The sequence below is a fragment of the Syngnathus typhle genome, linkage group LG11 (assembly GCF_033458585.1).
Source record: "Syngnathus typhle isolate RoL2023-S1 ecotype Sweden linkage group LG11, RoL_Styp_1.0, whole genome shotgun sequence".
NCBI lineage: Eukaryota > Metazoa > Chordata > Actinopteri > Syngnathiformes > Syngnathidae > Syngnathus > Syngnathus typhle.
Genome location: NC_083748.1, coordinates 3,881,760 through 3,899,155, shown reverse-complemented (window position 1 = coordinate 3,899,155; position 17,396 = coordinate 3,881,760). Strand labels below are relative to the sequence as shown.

The 17,396-nt window shown below is 43.9% G+C and overlaps 1 protein-coding gene across 4 annotated transcripts in view; it reads left to right on the top strand.

The window, feature by feature from the left end:
* The window catches only part of myg1 (myg1 exonuclease), a 28,914-nt gene extending 11,786 nt beyond the window's left edge, over window positions 1-17,128 (top strand). Inside the window, exons 1-8 of one of the 4 annotated variants that reach the window (XM_061290529.1) lie at window positions 4,421-4,471; window positions 4,615-4,806; window positions 6,359-6,471; window positions 8,802-8,961; window positions 10,028-10,177; window positions 11,049-11,171; window positions 11,248-11,429; window positions 16,721-17,128. In XM_061290529.1, the coding sequence (XP_061146513.1) occupies window positions 4,436-4,471; window positions 4,615-4,806; window positions 6,359-6,471; window positions 8,802-8,961; window positions 10,028-10,177; window positions 11,049-11,171; window positions 11,248-11,429; window positions 16,721-16,910 (1,146 nt within the window). In that variant the 5' untranslated portion in view covers window positions 4,421-4,435 and the 3' untranslated portion in view covers window positions 16,911-17,128. The other 3 variants (XM_061290527.1, XM_061290528.1, XM_061290530.1) reach the window with 3 other exon arrangements.
* The last annotated feature ends 268 nt before the right edge of the window (window positions 17,129-17,396 follow it).

Below are 17,396 nucleotides of genomic sequence, written 5' to 3'. Positions count from 1 at the left end.
TGTCAAAAAAAGCAAAATAGACACTTTAATTATTCCTGTTGCGCTTTCAAGGACCCACTTCACTACTGTGTCTTCCGGCAACGGAGTTGTGCACTCTTTTGTGTTATTTTTCTCCCCAAACTTCCCTTCTGATTTATTTATTGGCGCTTGGAGATCAGTGCGGCTTTTCTGGTTATCCCACATGGACCAAACACAACATGCCCTACATTGTTCATTTTGGAGGAATACTCCAAATTTGCATCATAGGAACCATATTGGAAGCAGCCTGCTTGCATCCCCTTCCAAGTGGCTCAGAGAACATTGCTGCATTGCTTGGCATGCTGCCTTCCATTCTGTAGGAGCAGATTAACATAAAGCCTCCAGTGAAGGACGCTGTGATGTCTAAATGTGAATAATGCACAACAAGCCTCTGCATAAAAGTGTACAGTGCCAGGTCTTGTGCCAAATCAACTCAGTTGTCTTTCATAGTGGAGGTGGTGGGTGGGGGTTATGAGGGTCCAGAGTGGTGACTGGAGAAAGCTATTTATGGATCCTCACTGAGGGCTCTCGTGTTCGTCAGCAATTGTCACTTTTCCTCGCCACTGAATAGACGACCAATCATCAGCTCAGCTCTGTTCCTATAGGAACGTGGCAACGATAATTAGCGCACAGCTTCGGACAATCGACAGTAAAAGATTTTTTCTGATAAAAGAGATGTAGGGTAGTGTGAAAAGTTTTTTTTTGTATTCATTCTACGGAGCCCCTGGAACTTGAGATCTATTACGTTTTGATGCTTCAGGGACAAATAGTATTTTATTAATTCTTTCTTCAGGTCTAATGTCTGAAAATTATGATTGATTAGGCCAAAATTTGTCTTCAGAATAGTCACCCGCCCAAACTGAAAGATGTGGTCTCTCTAAGTAAGAAGGTAAATGCATGTTGATGTCAGAGGAAGCTGACCTTTGGGCAACATCAGTCAGTAAAGCAATGTCTCATCCATATTGTCTCGGAGAGGATTCATTAAGAGTGGCGCCATCCAATACGGTTTGGCGTGAAGCGGATATACACTATGTTGTGGGGAAATGTGTGTGTGTGTGTGTGTGTGGGGGGGGGGGTTCTCCATTGATACAAAATGATCTCATCTCCTGTCTGCCACCCAGGAAGAAGAGTTTTCATTCATAAACTTGATGTGCTCATGTGGCTACATGCTGTACGAGCACTCCCGACAGGAAGTCAAGGATGCAGTCATAAAATAAATAAAGTGAGATCATCTATAATGCGGCGGGAAAACTTTTGTTCCCTGTGGTTACGTTTGATTTTTAAAACAGACCGATGGGCTTGGTCGTTAATAAATTAAGAGTACAATACAATATGCAAATGCTCGGTCGGCCAGATTAAAGAACAGAGCAGGTAGTATGTGGCCCGGGATCCACAGTTTGCCCACCCTGGCTCTTAAAGCTTCCCCTCAATGAAGATGCTTTTGACCTTGACAAAACTGCATCACACAACCAATTGTGATTTTTTCCGATACAAGTGCATCTCTTGGTATATGATTCACTCTGGTGTGATTTCAAAATATGCAAATGCAACATTTAGATCAAGTGCCGCTTTGATCTGACAGTGGGGGGAGATTCGAGCAGCTTCCCTTTGGAAGGCGGCGGGGAGAGGGTTAATCACCATAGAGGGGGAGCTGAGAGAGAAGCCTTCCTGACAGTCACGTGGTCGGTGCCAGGAAAAGGAGGGAGAGGGGCGGGGCGGGGTTTGGGAGCATGTTGCCGTAGAAACAGAATCCTCAGTCGGCCGGTGTGAAGTCAGCGACGCAATGTTGGATGGAGGTGGGCGACGGTGTGTATATGTGTGTGTGTGTGGCACATAGCGGCGGACGCATTTGAAATTCTAATGGGGCCACATGCGCACATGCACACAAATAATTGGTAGCATCATCCACAGCAGGGGTGAGGAAACCTTTTGTAGGTTTACTGTTATGAGCCTTTGTACAACATCCTGCAGCACAGTGGACTAGTGGTTGGCATATCTGCCTCACAGTTGTAAGGTTCTGTATTTGAATCTCGGCTCAGGTCTTCCTTTGTGGAGTTTGCATCTCTCACATTCCAAAAACTTGCATGTTGGATTCATTAAAGTCTCTAAATAAAATAAAATAAAATAAAATGGTGATTTGGCATAAAACACCAAACTCTAATCAGCAAAAATTCACAAGGTCAGATTGCTACCAAATTTCAATAACACACTGGGATAGCAATAAATTGAAATCTGAGTGCTCGTCTTTACAAATGGCCGCTATAGTTTGACGACTTGTCATAAAACAGTAAACTCTACTAAATCTTTTCCATTACATATAGGATCCCTATAATGAAGCTCTTAATGAATTCATCATATTAAATGGTAAATGCATTAGTGAGGGCACATTTTCGGGAGAGGCAATCTCTTAAAAGGGACGTAAACTACGGCAGAGTAATTGGTGACAGTATAATTGCACAGGCCTGTCTATTCCAATTAAAGATGTAATATGCATAAATCACGCTCAAGATTAACAGTGGATTAACTACACTTCCCAAATACCCCGGAGTGGGGCAGCTCACCAGCTGCACTGAGGGGGCGGGGAAGCCTTATGCGGACCATTATTATAATTATAAGGATCTTGTTTTGGGTGGAAAAGGCGTGTTTGTAACTAAACAGACATGTGAGTACAAACACACAAACAAGCACACACATCTGGAGGTAGCAAACATGGCGGGTGTGGAAATAAACATTGGCACACCAAGTAGACATAAATGAATGTGACTGCACTGCATATTGTCTCCATACTGCTTATCAGACCGAAACCTTAGATTAAATCCCAATGGCAGCAATGTTATTACTCTGGCTAAAATAAATATTCAACCTTATGAATTATGCATGCTATTTATAATATAAACTTGTGTGTGCTTCCCTGAGATGCCTCAGCTTTATATGTTATTCTTAACTTGTTTCTATTTTACACCTACAGTTAAATGCAATCTCCATCCACAACATAGTTGAGCAAAGAATTGGTGGCATTGTGTGTGTTTATTATCATATGAACCGTCGAGAGACATGTTTCCTATGCCAAATTCTTATTTTTCTGACCACTTGGATCTTGACATAATGAAAGATGTGCTATATGATAATACAAAGTAAAAACAGTACAATAGATGGATGGAAGGAAGGACAGGCACTTAGGTAGGTAGGTAGTTAGGGTACATATGAAAGTAGGTAAAGTAGGTAGATGAGTGTGTAATGTGACTTGATAGCATAAAGGAAACACGACAAAAATGCCTTGCTCCCGAAGCTAATAATTGACGTTTTGATTGAGCGTCCGAGGGCTGTGCTCTTCCTTTTAAGGCAAGCAGAGACCAAGTCATTTCCTGTCATCACTGCGTGTAAAACTGGAAGTGGTGTGCAGGAAGAGGAGGAGGAGGAGGAGGGGGTGTAATTCTCAGACAGCATGTGACGATTCTGCACCTCAAGGTTTTGGGGTTGTGAGAAAGGATGGGGGTGGGGACCAATAGAGAGTGTGCATAGCAGGAGGCGGGCCGTTAAACATTATTTCCCGGGCTTGTTTATTTATGTTTATCTTTGAGCATGACTCATACAATTTTTTGTGCATCCACTGAAGTAAAACCTTCAGTTTAATTAGCTCTCGATCAAAGCCAATCAAACATCAGTTCAGGTTCAAGCAAAGGTCAGTAAACATAACCAGCTAAAAGAAGATAATCCTTTCAATTAGCCTAATATTTTCAGCATAAATCAGAGGCAGCCGCATTGTCTCCCCTAAATTTGTATTCTTGTCACTAATCGTGATATGCTAATGAGACACTTGACAGCGTGAGGCATTACCGACATGAAGGGTCATTTATTCGGCTGAAGAGGATTTATTTGAGACAAATAAAAAAACGTGTCAGAACAAAGCGACATGTTGTTTTGTTTCATTCAAAGCGATTAGGCAGTGTAATCCCATCAGGAGGAGGAGGAGGAATGTTTATTTGGAGACTATGAAGGGTGCTGTCCATGGTGCTGATTCAAGGCCAACGTCTGATGGCAAATAGTGCTGATTAAACAAGGCTGCTTCTACTCCGCATGCCTTAAATGTGGGATTTGCAATTGAAACAGATACTTTTAGTCACGTTTGTTAAAACTGTCAGTATATCGGGTTGGCTTTGGATAAGGTGCCCGAGAGTACAAGTCAACAGGATGAAACGTACAAGGGCCACTGGGACTAAACACCACCAAACTTTTTTTTTTTTACTTGCAGTCTGAATTATTTTAGTAATTTTGGTAGGGTGCTGATCATTCATTCATCTTCAGAACCGTTTACGACGAAAAGAAAAGTCCAATGGACTCGTCTCAATTGAACAACAGCGTCCTCTGCTGGTTGTATTATTTTCTGTGAAATGCCCTCTATTTACAAGTGGAACCTATGACGTGCATCTGTTTCTGCCGGTCTAAAAACAATGTAAGACATTTAGTCCCCCTCATGAACGCGTCCCCCGCCGGTTTGTTGCATTGATGAGGCTCGCGCGTGTGCTAGTGACAAATCTAATTCAAACAAAATATTTTGCGGATACAATCAACACAACTAACATTGTCACTTTGCAGAAATCGCGTTTTAAGCAGTTCCGTGCTCAGCGATTTGTCGTCAACGCCGCGGGGAGACGACACATGTCGAGTGAAGCCAAGAGGTTGTGCGTTGACAGAATGGCCGCTAAAACGATCGGAACCCACAACGGAACATTTCACTGTGACGAGGTTTTGGCCTGCTTCTTCCTCCGGCAGCTTCCCGAATACAAGGTGGGCAAACAGTTATATGTGCGTGTGTGCACTACAACATGCCACATTGGGGCGCTGTTGTAAAGACACACGGAAGCATCATCACGGTGCATATTGCATAGGAAACGCTTATGTTTACATTTTATCCATCAAGCTATATATCTTACTAATACACTAACAACCCCCTCAAAAGAATAGATATGTGCTTTTTCACTAGCTTGCCATGACTAACCTAAAATGGTTCCGGACCCATTAGTTGAGAATCACTGTTTAAAACAGTGGTCACCAAACTACGGCCCGCGGGCCGGATACGGCCCACGGGACCGTTTAATCCGGCCCGCCAACCCTGAACAAATTGTATTAAACTTTTTTTTGGGGTAATTTTGCCTGCAATGACTGCGTTCCCCCAGTAGATGGGGAAGCGCTCGCCTACGCATTAACTACCGGAAGCCGTGTCAGAAAGCTCGGTGCACACTCACAAGTGCGTGTACGTACTCAGTAGTACGGACATGGCGCACTCGCGCTCTATTTGTATCAGTCCCGAATTTAGAGCGTGGGCTGTGACGACAGCATTCTTGTAATTCGCGCGCTGAGCTTTCAGATGCAGTTTTGCGCTAAAGCCACCCACAAACCTTCCCCTGGAATCCTCCCATTAAAATGAGTCGCCCAAGAAAAAACAAGGTGGACACAGTGCCGAGCGTTTTAAAGAGAGTGGCCAATTTGGCTCGACGTACGCGATGTGACGTTCAGCCACATGAACGTCAACATCAACCCGTCACAGATCGAGGTAAACGGACCAACACCTCGGATCTCGCCTAAGAATTGCCACAACAAATTTTACTCCAGACTAAACTTTGACAAAAAAGACAGCGGTGTCTACAAGCCTACTGGAACCTACAAAAGGTCTATAAGGAAGGAACACAAGAACTTTAAGAGACTGCTCATATGTGTCAGAGAGATTCTGCTCTGACAACTGAGCTGAACTTTTATCTGTTAAGATTGTGCATGGCACAACAGAAAGTTAATGTTCCATGGCTTTTTTTTCTATGAAGAACCCAGAGAGAGTTATTTAGTTATTTATTTCCTGTTTTTTCTGTGAAGAAGTCAGAGAGGGTTATTTAGTTATTATTTATTTCATTAATAGTGTTATTATTTGTTTCCTGACTTATTTTCTGTAAAGAACCTGGAAAGGGTTATTAAATAACCGTTATTTGGTTATGTGTGGCTATCTGGAAAACAATAAAAATGTTAAGCTCCCCTACGATCGTCACACTTTTTCTGTTACAAACTGACACCGGCCCCCCATCAGAGAAGGGAAAAGTTATGTGGCCCTCACAGGAAAAGGTTTGGGGACCCCCGGTTTAAAAGGTCAAATTTGCTTCCTCCCTTGAGTCCAGTTAGGCCGTTTCGCTAAGCGGCATTCATTTAATTTCCCATTCACTTACATCCTGTCCATGTAGGGCACCAAAACAAGACATGTGGATGAATCAAATTGTCATTTTTCCGAAGACTTCCTGTCCCACTTGACCGCTGCTCGTTGGATAATTGCACATCCGTTCCATTCCGTCCACAGGATGCGGAGATCGTACGGACCAGGGACCCCACGCTACTTGCCGGTTGTGACATCGTTGTGGATGTGGGAGGAGAATTTGATTCTCAGAGGCACCGCTACGATCATCATCAAAGGTAGGGTAGGCTGAAAGTTATTAGTCCAGTGGGAGAAGACATGCCAGTAAACTTGATATACAACTTCTAAATGGTTTGATTCCACGCATTGGGGATTAAATGAGGCTGGTGTGAAACATTTTCCATTGACATTCATTAGATTGGTGGCCAGTAGGGGTGTAACGATTCATCGATACACGTCGATTAATCGATATAATGCTCTCCGATTTGTTGGCATCGATGCTAAACGTAAACATCGATCTATATCGCCCGTTTTTGACCTCGGACATTAGACGCAACTTTATTTTGAAATCCAGTTCATTGCTGCTTGCTTCCTCTTTCCGGGAGCAGTGCCCGGCGTGTTGTGTTGTGAGCAGAGCAGGCACGTGAAAGGGGAGCCGATAACTACGCGGCTCCTGGGCTGGTGCTATGGCTAGTGTCCAAGAAGACGAGGAAATTTGCTCCGCTTTGGGCTTCAAGTCATTCGTTTGGAAGCACTATGTAATTTCCTAAATAAAGAGTTTGCAGTACCTTGTTGATTTTGCGTATAAATTGTTATAAATCAGGATATTGTTCTATATCGATCGTAGAGGACTATATCGTGATGTATCGTGAATGAATCACAGCAGGCTTTACGATATTGGCAAATATCGTATCGTGTTTCTTTGTATCGATATGATATCGTATCGTGACAAAACCCGCGATCTACACCCCTAGTGGCCAGTGATCAGACTGGGCTCAACCAGTCTAGACGATCATGTTATGGGCGGGGAAACTCAGTGTAATGTGGCTTATGATGTAAATTAGCTCGGCTAACGTAATACTTTCAAATGGTTTGCTCGCTGACATTTTCAGAAATAGGCAGATGACTAAATGTTGCTGTTTAATTTCACACTGGATGGTTGAACAGGCAGGCACTCCAGAGCTCCAACTATTTGTATAGCCATCAAAGAGTCAATTTTTCAAAATATATCCCATTTCCTGGCTGTGCATGTTCAAGGAACAAATAGAAAAACTGCTGCATTCACATCACGTAGACCCCCGTCAGGCCTCAGCGTATTGAACGCCCTCATTGTGCCACACATCATTTCGGGGAAAAAATTTCACACAATGATGAGTGCAAGTCGTTTAATTCCAGATGACATTCATTTGCTCATAGAGACCGGTCAACTCGGTGCCTGGTTGTTGACAGCCATGGATTATGCCCCCCCACACCATATGATAAAGACATAGCAGGTCCCTTTTCCCAGCAGGCGTCTGTTGATAATTAGTGCTCTTCTATTGATCGCCCTCCCCGCTGGGCGTTCACGAGGCACACCGGCTGTCACCACATTGCCAGGGGCCCGCTGGAGAATGTGGGAGCCTCGCACAGATGCGCAAAGCAAAAGATGCACGTTATGGCTCCAAGTGGGCTGCGCTTTCAGTAATAAAAGGAATAGTCACTAACAGTTGGACATGATAGCAACCCTATTAATAGCCCCCTTTGGAAAAAAAAAATCCCCACAAACATTAGAAAGTAAAAAATAAATATGAAACAAATGAACAATATAAGAAGAATTCAAAAACTATAAAACGACACATTGTAGAGAAATACACATATATTGAGGAAAAACATACTAAATACAGTAGAAAATATTACATTCAACAAAAAAAATACAGAAATTTTAGGTAGACAAACATTAGTAGAACAAAAAAAAAAAAGACAAATCTTTTCCCACTGCAATTGTACTGAATGTGACAGACAAGTCTCGGACCGTTAAATCAAATACCAGAATAAAAGAGGAACAAAGGACTTTGTCACTACAATCTTTATTAGCAGGGTGGCACCTTGGCCACGCCAACATCCATCCTTCTTATTCGCCATTTCTCCCCTCACTTGTTAATGAGCTCGGGGATGCTCCAGCTTGGCCAATTAGGATCTTTAATGGCGCCGATGATTACCCCCCGCCTCACTCACATGTCACTCATTCACTTGACAGTCTCCTGTCTGCTGCAGCTCGCGTGTTGCCTTCCAATTAGGCGTCAATCAAATGACCAGCAGTGCCTCGATGCCGCTGTACATGACCCCACCCCCATTCCCTCTATCTGTGCACGTGGCCTTTTATTTATGTGCGCTCATGCTCGCAGACACGCCGCGCAGTCTGCGAGCTCTCCATCTCCCCTCCATGCAAACTGGAAATGAAGCCTAATGGACTATTTATGGTGTTCCGAATCCTCGCTATTGACATCTGGTACACATCTAGTAGAATTTAAAACAACTTGATATTAAATTTGTATCGCAGTCACAAATATTAATGTCATTATGACCTTGTGGCACAGCTCACCTTTATGTCACCGGCTTTTATGTTCAGAACCTTTACAGAGACCTTCAACAGCCTGCTTCCCAACAAGCCCTGGGTGACCAAGCTCAGCTCTGCCGGCCTGGTCTATCTCCACTTTGGCCGTCAGCTGTTGGCCCATCTGACGCAGCTGAAAGAGGACGACAAGCAGCTGGAGATCCTCTACGACAAAGTGAGAATGACAGGATGACCATATTTGACGCTTTCCGGGGATTAGCCAGCATTGTGTTCTGTTTGCTGCTATTTGCTCTTGGACCAAATATCCACTGCAGGGAGCTCGGAGGACAAAATGTCATCAGGCTGATACTGGGAGGGTTAGTGACACGATGCTGTGTATGTAAGTTGTTTTGTGGTCTTAACTGAGTGTTCTTTTTCTCCCCTTCACATTCTGCGCAAGTAGAAACTGCTTGCCTCTTGCAAGCCCCTCGAGTTCTGCCCGCAGTTGTCATAGTAACTGTACTCGCCGTTGGGCCCAGAGAAGAGCGGGTCGGATGAGGAGTGGCTCCTTTGGGTTTAGGGGGCTAAAAAAAAGGCAAATGTGTTTTCATTGTCGATCCATGCGCTAAGAAATGAAAAACTGATCTCCGGTGTTCTGCCTCCATCAAATAGTTGGCAGCAGAGAAAGACCAGAAATAAAAGCAGCAAGTCGGAAATGTGACAATTCCACTGTGCCGGGCTCCCAGCCGAGTATACTGCCGTTCTGTTTATTGGAATTTGCAGCCATCAGCAGGAGGCCTGCATGGCACACGCGTCTTTGCATGGAACATTAGGCTCGCCAAATCTTTTGCTCGCCATAAATGTAACCACTATTAACTTGCAGCATCTGCAGCTCGTCAAACATACTGTTTTAGGTATGCTTAGCAGCCAATTTGGAATTTGAGCCCCCACCCCCAAATCTAATGTTAACTGATCAATGTGTTACCTTGGATGTCCCGAGCGGGAAAGACATTTAGTCCAAAATAAATTTTTGTCTTTGGTGCTCTTCTATTGCTTCCAGTTTAACCTTTTCCAGTTGACTGTAAAATAGTAGCGGTCGTCTCTGGTTTAATGATCTTGCAGTGCACTTTAGCGCTCACTTACTAGCAATACATTTGGACCTAATGGGCCCCAATGTCCAGCCTTGAGGGGGGAAAAAAAAGGAGGCTTCAGGTCCATTCATTAATATAAAACTGGCCATTTCCATGTCATTACGCATTCATTAAGCTCTCCTTTGGCATCCTCTGTTCACGTTCTGGCAGCTGTATGAGAACTTTGTGGAGGAGGTGGACGCCATAGACAACGGCATTTCGCAGTGTGACGGCGAGCCGCGCTACGCCATCTCCTCCACGCTGAGCGCACGTGTCGGTCATCTGAATCCGCGCTGGAACAGTAAGAGTCAGGACACCGAGGTGAGCATGCGCGTGCGCGCTTTGTAGTGGAAATCAGTACGTCTCATGACAGAAAAGGCGACGTGAAGCTCAGCATGAAAAGCAGTCACACCTCAAACGCTGCCACTGTTACTGAAGCTCACTGTATTCCATACCATCCCATTATTACGGCCAGCGCTGAAAATAGCAAAATGGCTGTATAGCTTGTAAAAACAGCACATACAGAAATCCTTACACAAAATGCTCAAAGCTTTATTTCCTTCTCTGTGATGACATCACATGTTTACGTAAAAAACACCCCAAGGCCGTGAATATGAAACCAAATGACGGCTGCAGCTATAAAGTATTTTTAGAATCGATTATTCTAAAGATTCTCCAATTTTTAAAGCCCAACTTTGTTCCTCTTTTGTGCAGTAGGAGAATTCCATGGAGGGACATGGCACATGTTATTCCGCTAACTCTCCTTCAAGCTAGCGGTGCAAACACCTCATTTGTATTTTTCCATCATCCAGGCTGTGTCGGTGTCCCAGCTTGGCCCATTTATTTTCTGTCATTTTCCTCCGGTGAATCCAAGCAATCGCTTTCAATTGCCTCGCTTTTTTACTCACTTCACACAGCGATGGAGTGAACACAGAGGCACTTGCGTGTAATTAAATAACTTGCTTGCCAAAAATCCTTAACGGAACAGAAATGTTTTGGGATGCAAAGATATTCTCATCTCTTGCTTCCATGTCTGTTGAATTGGGAATTGTCACAGTCCAAACTGGGTTTTCATTTATTCATTTTTGTGGGAGCTATTTTGGCCGCCATGTTGACTAAAAATAGTTGACTTCGCCCAAGGATATTTATTTTTGGAATTGTCATCTACTCCACTACATCTTTCCATCTGCAGGAGGGGTTCAAAAAGGCTTTGGCTTTAGTTGGGGATGAATTTCTGGACCGATTGGATTTCTACATCACCTCCTGGTTACCAGCCCGCCAGGTTGTGGAAAAAGCCGTTAACGAGCGCTACAAGGTAATTTCTAAATGTTGATACTGTCACATCTGTTGTGCCATTTGAAAAAGTTCAGACCGACTCTTGTTGTTTCCAGGTAGATCCCAGCGGACAGGTGATGGAGTTCTCCCAAGGCGGCTGTCCCTGGAAGGAGCATCTGTTCGCTCTGGAGAAAGAGCTCCAGGTAGAGACGCCCATCAAGTACGTGCTGTACTCTGACCAGAATGGACATTGGAGGGTCCAATGTGTCCCCGCGGGCCTCAACACCTTCCAGAGCAGGTAAAAACACTTGACGACACCATTTGTTTGAAATAATGACAAGGTCAACCTGCCAAAGGAGCCTGAGTGGATACAGAGTAGTGACAGGCTTGGGCTTCACAGCCTCCCCGATGTGTTTAGTTGACTCACTCGCTCAATGGAGCGTTTGACAACAACTCACGGAAGTCGAAAAAAATCCTTGTTTGGTGAACGAGAAGGATCCTTTAGTTGCAGCAGAGGTCATTGTTCCGTCAAAGGTTAAAAGAATGTAAACACATCCCACGTCTCAACAGAGCCACCTGAGCCCCGGACATCGTGTGTCGCTCGACATGGCCTACTTGACGGATGCTTTCAGTTGCGGCCAATTATCCGCATGAACTCCACTTCTTTTGTAAAGGTGGCTTTTAATGAATGTGAGCTCCTCGAGTGTACGCTCGCTAGCAGCGTCCGCTATCGAACGGCGCACACTTTAATTAGCCCGTCGTCACCATAGGCGACCTGCCTCCACCCAGGGGAATGCAGTGGAACAAGGTCAGCCCAAATTTGCATAAGAGTCCACACCATCAATCACGACGTCGAAAATACATGCAGTTGTCCTCAGTCAGGGCCTTGTGCTTTCATAGATGGACAAGGTAAAAAAAAAAAAAAGTTACAGCTTGGGATAGAAAAGTGTGTAAGGCTTTCAAAATATTTGTCTTTAAATACAGCGTAGGGATTTGGAAAGCAAACTTTTCTCCAATATTGTGATTGTAGAAGTAGGTGAAGTTTTTTGTTTTTGCAGAATACACACATTTTTAGGGATGGGTAACAATGCGACTTATCGACCCGATCCTTTAACAGTATTCTTACTGTTTTGTTTAGAAAAACACCAAACAAGTATTAGCGTTAACGCTCCTGTATTTTTGTAGTTGTTGTTATTTTACTTCACTAAAACAACACAAAATAAAAAAAGGAAAAATAATTCAACATAATTCACCGATCTAAAGCAACAAACGCTGTGAGTTGAAATGCACATTTTCTAAACATCCAGCCTTTCTTGTGTTTTCCCTCTGACATTTAAGTGATTGACGTACGAATGTGCATTGTCACCATCAACCTTTGAGAAATGGAACTACACGTTTGACCGTTACAACCTCTCAAAAACAAAAGCGATTTGTGCATGGGTTTCCAAATAGTCCTGCATTTGAGATGTACCATTTTGCATCCTGTTAGTCTTCTAAATGCAATAATATTCACCATGGTGCCAAAAAAAGCACAAGAATGTGCTGCTCATTAGCGTCTGAAGCTTGTCAGTACAAGTCCATCTCGATTCTTTTTTCGGTCTTGCTGATTAATGGCATTAATGATGGGAGGAAGGACGTACGTGTGAATGTGTTAGATGATTAGCACCTATCAAGAATGGCTCCCGTTTTCCCCAGAGGGACAGGAAATGTTTACCCATTGAGCCCGTCCACAAAGCTGCTCGATTAACGTCATCATCGGCCCCACCGGAGCGTCGCAGTTGCTGTTATTGACTCGCTGCGTCAATTCCCAGCATGCCACACACACACGTATTTTGTGTGAGCTACAAACAAAAAAAACCCTCTTTTGTTTCCCATTTTTACAGCCTGTCAGGCGAGCTGTGGTCACTGTGCTGTCGTTTGTGGCGGCGCGTGACGTTGGCGGTCGATCGCAGCTTGTGATCCAGTACGCGTGTTTGGCATGTATTTACTTCAACATAAGTGGCTGTCAGATGGGCGCACAGCGGAGCGCCCCGAAGCCGGCTGTCTTCCTTCGTCTTTTTTTTTTTCTTCCTCGCTGGTCTGAATGTGTGTCTTGAAAAGTGGCGGTAATAGCTTTTTTCTGCAGCCAGCTGTTCTCCGGAGACAACCTTGAAGCAGGTGTAAGGGCCGGATTTGTATTTTACCGAGGTGTGCCGATGAATGACAGTGTGGGGAACGGCAATTATTCTGCACAAACAAACGCACATCGTGCCTTAAGGACCAAGCTAGAGGAACAATTAATGAGTGTTGTCTACTCTTAACTACTTGGCTTCAGAATTAGAATCAGTCATTAAAAATAACGAAGGAAGCAAGATATTTTTACTATTAAAGTTTAATTCCATTCAAATAGTTAATATTAGCTTTAAATAATCCAATTTCATGTGATAGACACCAAACAGAAAAAATAATTGTATTCCTATTTTGTACGGCTTATGCAAGGAGTCAGGCATGCATGCGCCAGGGTGGAAGTGATCGAATGACTCCAATACATTTGACGCGTAGCTTGATTTTTATGTCTTGTCACTCCACTTATTCATCACACGACGAAGAAAGAGCATTCCTGTGCATGCACACAGCGTGATGTTCAACAACGGCGTTTATTAAATCGTATTCCAACTTACCGGCCTTAGTCTCCGTGCCCCCCGCCTCGAACTCAAATCATCCACCATGCAATCGCTTATTTTGCGGTGGTGTTATTGTTATTGTGACCTCTATTTTCCACATACACCTCGTCTCGTAGTATACACCCACCCCTTTCATTGTCTCGTGGCTCATTTAAATTCAAGCCGTGACATGATTTATACCACAAACAAGCACGTTCCCATTATAAGATATGACTGCAGTTTGTCTTTATTGTAACCAAAGGGCATGCATAATTGAGACTTTAAGTTGTTGATCATTTTATTAACCTGAGCAATTTTTGTCTTCAGTAAACGTCATCTCTGTTGATGGATGAATGTAATTTTGTCTTCGTCATATTTGAGGACGCTTGTCAATATGGTTTAGTTGAGTATTCAATGTCCGCCTGCACCAGGGCCAACAACAGCCATTGCTGGATTGTTTTGCCTCTGGGCAAATTTACTCTTGCTCTGTGTTTCATCTTTATAAGGGCAGCCTTTTTTTTTTTTTTTACCCGTGCACTTCCTATATTGCTTCTCATTAGATGGTGTGCTGCTGCTGTGTCCATCCATGCTTTGCTCATCTCCTGCTGCTTCACTTACTATTTACTATCCAGTCCATTCTCCTTCTCTCAACAAAGCTCAACACTGATGATTCTTCCGTGATGTGGAAAAATACCAATTCATCAAGATTCATACTCAAGTGTGATGATAGGCATTGTATAATTGTCACCTGTGAATCACCTGACTGTCTGCCTCTTATTACTGATACAGGAATAGAAAGAGGCGTGGATGATGTGACCATGGCTGTTACTAATTTTACTACATCCACTCGCTCCTCCTATCAGCAGCCAAACACGTCTCTGCTCTCTTCATCAGCTTCTTCCACAGTCAATCCATTCCACCGTCCTCCCATCTCGTCGCCTCACCTTTCACACGTAACCCCATCCGCGCTCCTTACCACTCCACTGCGAGATCTCATTAGCAGGTGGCGTCTGTTCAAGTCATCTTCAAAGCTCTCCAAAGCTTTAATATAATGCAAACAGGAGTGGCGATGATTGGGGAAGAACAATGGCTTAAGGTGGAGGGAAGAAAAAAAATCCAGATGGCTTTCCTTTTTGAGCGGCCCACGTTCTCCCAGTAGACACGTGTGTTATCGGGGTGTTGTTAGCACCTGTGTCCCTGCCACTGCACCTGTGGTGGAGAGATCTATTTTTATCGGAAATGTGTGTCAGGACAGGGAGCAGAACGGTGGAAGCAGTCCTTCCTGGGAAAGGTAATATAAAGGACAGGTGAAGCAGACAACATGCAGGTCTCCTGTTTATTACCCAGGGAATCCGCTCGACATCCTATAATAGGAACTATAATTGGTTTCCTGTTTTGATGTTGTCAATGTTATTAGCACTTGGGTCCAAGAGGTTACACTATGTTTTTATTGTGGATTGTTGGCAATCACCAAAATAAGTTACCGTATATTTCAGACTAAAAGTCGCTCTGGAATATAGGTCGCATTAGCCATAAAATAACATGAAAAAAAACATATAGAAGTCTCTCCGGAGTATAAGTCGCATTTTGGGGGAAATGTATTCGACAAAATCCAACACCAAGAACAGACATGAACGAGCATCAACAGGCTAAACGATAGGTATCGGTAAATCCTTCAAACTCTTCGTCCTCCATGTCACTTAGAAACAAAGCCGCTAATGATGCCGGTAGTACGTGGGGCCCTTCGTTGTCTTCGTCATCCCGCGATCTAAGCTTTGTCCTTTATGTAAACAACCGCCGCGCCGCTACGCTGACGTCACTTGAAATTCAAATTACAGTAATCCCTTGCTACACCGTGGTTCGTTTATCGCGGGTTCACTTTTTTTTTTTTTATAATTTTGAAAATTTGTGAAAAAATTCACGTTAGTCACTCCTCAGTATAAATCTCGCCCCCACCCAAACTATGAAAAAAAAATGCGACTTATAGTCTGAAAAATATGGTAATGTGAAATTTCACTATGACAATTTCAAAAAATATTCAGTTGCAGTAAAGCCATTCTTGAGTATCATATTTTTTAGTACTGAAGCACAAGCCCTGCGGCTAATTTCCTAATTGTGTACTTTATATTTTGAGCGGTCTTCTGGAGAATCCCAGCTTCCTGACCTGTCATAATAGCTGCTGCGAACCCTCCCACTCCTTCCCTCATTACCAAGCCTGTTGACCTTTTCGGCGCACGCAGCTATACAATAGCACTATCGACCGCTTGATTCATTTAACAGGGATTATGGTTGTGTTTCACTCACACCCCGGGTTCTCTTTATGGGGATGAGCATGTGTTGACCTGAATTTCTGGCACCGGGGCTGCAACGTGATTGCGTGGAACGTATGTTTTTCCCACGGACACTAAATCTGTACCAGGTGGACGATGATGCCAAATCGTGGGATTTTAGTGGGATAGCCCAACTGTGATGTCACAGTACAGCCAAAATCCGAACGACGTGCTTAAAGGCACATTTTGAGCCAGATGCAGCTGATAAAAAAAATGAGGGGTTCCACATCTTGTGGCATAAGACTCCACTTTTAATATAGAAACAATTAGGCACATATACATCAGTTGTTATTGTCCAACCCTGATAGAAATTTTCCTAACTGTGGCTTCCTCCCGTGCACTTTCCTAAGAAAACACTGGCAGTCAGCACCTACTAAAGAGTCAATCTTTCCACGATTGACTGCGGACTCCAGTGTCCTTGTATGACTGTGATTTTCCACATAATTGGAGGAGAAGAATAAGGGCTGATTGCTCCTGGTGGCCTATTTGTAGAATCTGATTGAGGCCATGCTACGGTCCTTTCGCTACAGATGAGAAGACGCATAGACATTTTTTTGTACAATGTAATAACAAGAGGTAACGCAGCAGCAGAACTGATCAACACCTTTTGTCTCCAGACTACCTCTGCTCGAGGAGTGGCGCGGTATCCGTGACGATGAGCTGTCCAAGCTCAGCGGTATCGAGGGATGCATCTTTGTCCACACCTCCGGTTTTATTGGCGGAAACAAAACGCGGGAAGGGGCCCTGGAGATGGCCCGCAGAACCCTGCAGGCCGCTGTCAAGTCGTCTGCCAACGGTGACTGCTGACCAGTCAGAGGTTTCTGTGGTCGAGATGTTACTTTCAACAATGTTCATCTTGTGTTGCGATGGTTTGATACTGACCACAATATTAGGTACACCTGCACAATCAAATAGGACAGGAGGCTTTAAATGTGATATGTAGTTTTGGAGTTTGAGACCCCTGGTGTAGCTGAACCTAATGAATTCTTTTGCCATCCATTTCCAATAAAATTCACTCGTTAATACTTTGGTGTCTGTTATTTTTGTCCAGTGGGTAAGCTGTTGCTTTACCACATCAAGTCATTTTATCGCTGTCGGCCATCTGCCAAGGTGAGCCATCAAAGCTACCTGCGAATAGCCACAAATTCCCCTTTCAATCAAGTCCATGCAGATGCAGACAGCCACACAGAGAGGATGGCGGCTCCTTTTCAGCGCTTGAACACTACAAAGAGGCGCGCAGGCTATTTCTGCCAGGCTTTGCCATCAAAGCATGTGTAACGCAGGTCTTCATTA